Here is a 4,939-nt window from a genome sequence, read left to right on the forward strand (position 1 = left end):
AGGTAACTATTGATAAAAGTGAGCGTAAACAATATTGCAATGCGTTGAAACAAGGCCTAGGGTTCATACTTTCACTAGTGCAAGTTCTCTCAACAATAATAACATAATTGGGTCATATAACTATCCCTCAACATGCAACAAGGAGTCACTCCAAAGTCACTAATAGCGGAGAACAAATGAAGAGATTATGGTAGGGTACGAAACCACCTCAAATTTATCCTTTCTGATCGATCTATTCAAGAGTTCGTAGTAAAATAACATGAAGCTATTCTTTCCGTTCAATCTATCGTAGAGTTTGTACTAGAAAAACACCTTAAGACACAAATCAACCAAAACCCTAATGTCACCTCAAGTATCCGTGGGTATGATTATACGATATGCATCACACAATCTCAGATTCATCTATTCAAACCAACACAAAGTACTTCAAAGAGTGCCCCAAAGTTTCTACCGGTGAGTCAAGACGAAAACGTGTGCCAACCCTTGTGCATAGGTTTATGGGCGGAACCCGCAAGTTGATCACCGAAACATAGATCAAGTGGATTAATAGAATACCCAATTGTCACCACGGGTATCCCATGCAAGACATACATCAAGTATTCTCAAATCCTTAAAGACTCAATCTGATAAGATAACTTCAAAGGGAAAACTCAATCCATTACAAGAGAGTAGAGGGGGAGAAACATCATAAAATCCAACTATAATAGCAAAGCTCACGATACATCAAGATCGTATCACCTCAAGAACACGAGAGAGAGAGAGAGAGATCAAACACATAGCTACTGGTACATAGCCTCAGCCCCGAGGGAGAACTACTCCCTCCTCGTCATGGAGAGCACCGGGATGATGAAGATGGCCACCGGAGAGGGATTCCCCCTCCGGCAGGGTGCCGGAACGGGTCTAGATTGGTTTTCGGTGGCTATGGAAGCTTCTGGCGGCGGAACTCCCGATCTATTGTGCTCCGCGATGGTTTTAGGGTATATTGGTATACATAGGAGGAAGAAATATGCCAGGGGAGCCACGAGGGGCCCACGAGGGTGAAGGGCGCGCCCCCTGCCTCATCCCTTCCTCGTTGCATCCCTTACGTACACCCCAAGTCTTCTGGATTGCTTCCGTTCCAAAAATAAGTTCCGTGAAGTTTCAGGTCAATTGGACTCCGTTTGTTTTCCTTTTCTGCTATACTCTAAAACAAGGAAAAACAGAAACTGGCACTGGGATCTAGGTTAATAGGTTAGTCCCCAAAATCATATAAAATAGCATATAAATGCATATAGAAGATCCAAGGTTGATAATATAATAGCATGGAACAATCAAAAATTATAGATACGTTGGAGACGTATCAGCTACATCCGCCGGGTCTAGTTCCGGCACCCAGGCTTTGGAGCGGCTTAGGGCGGTTAGGGCTCTGGCTCTTGCACAAGACCGCTTGACCTCTTGGAATCTGGTGGGTAAAATAGATAGCTTCTTCAAAATGTCACTCAAGAGGTTGGGTCCTTGGTTGGCTGGGAAGATAATAGCAAGCGCCCATTGAGCCCCAGTATACAGTTACTCCACCAAGGTGTAAACCGCCTTGAGTTTTGTTACGCTGTTTTGACTCAGATTGTTACTCCATGGACCTATGAGTATTTTAAAAAGGTTAAGCATGCGGCTTATATTTCTAGCAAAAATAGAGTGTAAGTAACTAATACAAATGACTCACCAAAGATTGCGGAGACCATCTGAGACACACGGTTTTTTAAGCCGGTGAGCTCCGTGGTGACTTCCTTGAGAGCCGCCTCCGCTGTCTCAGCACGCTATATCAGCAAGGTTTTCTCATCGGCCCATGATTTCTTCTCCACATCAAAATTGGTCTTCAGTTTTTCAGCTTCAGAGAGGCTCAACTGGAATTTGGAGTCAGCGTTCTTTATCTCCGCCTCTTGATCCGCCAGCCGGGTCTTTGCATCAGTCAATTGAGAACCCAATTCAGTTAGGGCGGTCTACAAACATACACAGGTGTGTTAAAATTTATTTCAATAATAGTTATAATGACTAAAGTCCCAAGTGCTTTGCAACGCAACACCACTCGGCACTTGGGGGCTAATGTCTGCCAAAGCAATTTTTTAAATGCAAAATGGCTCTTCTATGCTTAAAAGTCCCAAGTGTTTTACAAGTAACAGCGCTTGGCACTTGGGGGCTAATGCATGATATTAAGAAAGTTTTTCATGATGAGCCGGATCACACTATTTGTTTTGCCTGATTCAAGATAGTTATGAAGTCAAGTACCGACTCAATCATGATAAATTGAGCCGGCCCTTGGGGACTACAGGTGAAAATTTATGCTGGACTTAAGGAAAATCTAAGACATAGCATCAACCTTTATCACAAGTCTACAGATCATTCAGGTTCATCATAATCCGGAGACTTGAGGGCTGGCAGAGCATATGTAAGCTAGTGAAAGCCGGAGAACGTACCTCATATTTTAGTTGCAGTTGCTTGACCATCTCAATTTCCGAGTCACGGCTGGAATGCACATGACTGAGGTATCCAGACAGCATGTCACTAACATTCAGGTGAGCGTAGTGAGAGACGTCAAACCGCACCTTCTGCCTTTCTAAAGCCTCTTGCTCGGCAGAGTGCTGGGCCAGTACAGTTGGGTTGCCCGGCTCAACGAATTGACTACCAGTAATTAAGACATCATTATCAGAAGTCGTCGGCGGGTTAGCTGAGCTAGATGGCTCAGCGGTAGACGGATTGAGAATGGTCTCATCTACTGACGGCTCAGGAGGGTCTGATTGAATGTGGACAGCAGGGTCTTCTGGTGCTTCAGATTGTTTAGGAGGAGTTGGTATTACCTGTTCAGTACCAGGGTCTTTCGGATCTTCCGCCGGCTTAGCCACCTTGGCTTTCTTGGACTTTGCTTGACCGCTAAGAAGGATTTCATGAGTTAGTATAATGATGCAGACTTAAAGATGCAGAAGAAAGATAAATTTCTTTACCCAGGGGCAATCTTGAAAGCCGGGAATTGAGTTTGTGAAGAATCACCAGAAGAGTGAGAAACCTCCTGCAAAAGTAAAATAAAGTTAAGAGAGTAAGGGAATAGATTCATTGATAAAAGCAAGAGACAAAGGTGAAAGAAACCTCATTCTGGCGTTTTCGAGGAGTTTTTGGTAAGCCGGAGGGCAATTCATTGTCGTCATTAGTCTGGGCCTAACGGCGGCTCTCATGTTGCTGTTTTTTCAAAAGAAAATGAGGATCCAAATAAGCCAAAGGGTGTGAAAACCTTACTTTCCTGGTTACCAGTCGAGGTTTCGGTCCTGGCAAAGGTTCTGAGTCGGAGGAAATAGTTACCTCTTCTTCTACCGCCTGGCTGGCCCCCATGTCGTCCTGGCAATAGTCAGTGTCAATAAGCTTGTTAAAAAACAGGCAAAGGGAGTCAAGGGCTACCTCCGACTCAGAAACATCATCCAGTTGGAATATATCAGAAGCAGTCTTTTTCTTCTTGGACTTTCGGGTTGTCTTCCTGGCGGCTATGGCAGCGGCTCTAGCCTTCTTGGCGGCTTCATGATCATATTTGGCCTTCCAAAAGTCTGATTTGGCCTATAGGCAAATAACATGTTAAAAGTCGTGCAAGTATTTAACTACTAAAGAAAAAGGAGGTCAAGGGGGTTTACCTCTGGTGCCGGGTTAAGTTTGCAGAAAGGATTTAATCCAACCTTACTGCAGTCCTCGTATTTTCCGTTCACGAGGATGGTTGACATTGCAACAATGTCCTCTTCAGTCAGTTGTACAGAACTATGACGCAGAGGGTCATCTGGGCCTCCGCCATATTTATACATCAATCTGGATCTGTGGCTAGAGGGATGACACGCCATGCGATCCAGCAACGGATCAGGTTAACTCCAGTTAGGCCGTTTCCCAATAAAGCTTGAATCCTTTTGATGGACGGTATGAGCTTCTTGCGTTCAGCGGCAGTCAGCTTGTCAGGGAGCACAAACTTGGAGTCAAGATGCTCCACGCGATAACCCGGCAGTGGCTTCTCATCAGCTGGCGAAGTGTCTTTGCAGTAAAACCAAGTTTGGTTCCAATCCTTGGGATGGCTTGATAAGACTACTAAGGGAAAGACAGCGCCCTGTCGGCGTTGAATCGAAATTCCACCAAGTTCCAAGATAGGACCGTTGGTGCACTAATTTCGGCGGTTCAAATAGAAGTATTCTCTGAAGAGTTCAACAGTAGATTCTTCTTGAAGATAAACCTCACAGAGAACTTGAAAGTTGCAGATGTTGGATATGGAGTTGGGTCCTAGATCTTGTGGATGAAGCTTGAAAAAATGCAAAACCTCTCTGAAGAACTTTGAGCCGGGTGGAGAAAAACCCCGGTTCATATGATCAGTAAAGATAATGACTTCACCATCTCTGGGCTGAGATCGTTCTTCGTCCGGGTCAGGAGCACGATAGGACATAATATTCTTCTCCGACAAATATCCGATGGTGACAAAATCTTTCAAAGTGTCATCAGTAACTGTGGAAGGGACCCAATTGCACACTGTTGGCACTTTTGATGGCATTTTGAAAAAGGACAAGCTGAAAAAAAAGCAATTGGCCGGTTCAAATTAATTGGTGGAATTACAGGTTAATGATTATAGTACAGTTGAGTAATGGCGGCTTAGGTAAGGGCTAATGATATATAAAGGAAAAATGAGCCGGCATGATAAGCCGCCATGACTAAAGATATTCAAAGGTTGCCTGAGTCAGAATTGGCTAAGTGCTGAGATAAACAAGTTTCACAAGTTGTTGCTATTATTTTGGATCAAGATGGTTCAAAAAAGAAAAATAAATCTAGACCTAAAAGCAGCACAGAGGAGTTCATCAGTTCTAAGGAGGCCTTTGTACAAGAGAAAGGGATCTGCTAGCATCTGAAATGGATGCAAAACAACTACCGCATAGGTTCTATACTTCTTTTA

The 4,939-nt window shown here is 44.0% G+C and overlaps 1 protein-coding gene across 1 annotated transcript; it reads right to left on the reverse strand.

Moving 5' to 3' along the window:
* Positions 1-753: 753 nt before the first annotated feature.
* LOC147958290 (uncharacterized) lies at positions 754-3,737 on the reverse strand. The gene is made up of 8 exons (XM_087532030.1): positions 3,651-3,737; positions 3,424-3,576; positions 3,277-3,363; positions 3,118-3,186; positions 2,976-3,040; positions 2,451-2,904; positions 1,700-1,976; positions 754-1,616 (listed from the first exon to the last, which is right to left on the reverse strand). Exons 1-7 carry the CDS (start codon positions 3,735-3,737, stop codon positions 1,794-1,796), a joined length of 1,098 nt encoding a protein of 365 aa, XP_087388156.1. The 3' UTR covers positions 754-1,616; positions 1,700-1,793.
* Positions 3,738-4,939: the final 1,202 nt, after the last annotated feature.

The sequence above is a fragment of the Triticum urartu genome, chromosome 7A (genome assembly GCF_056163025.1).
Source record: "Triticum urartu cultivar PI428250 chromosome 7A, HENAU_Tu73, whole genome shotgun sequence".
NCBI classification, from domain to species: Eukaryota; Viridiplantae; Streptophyta; class Magnoliopsida; order Poales; family Poaceae; genus Triticum; species Triticum urartu.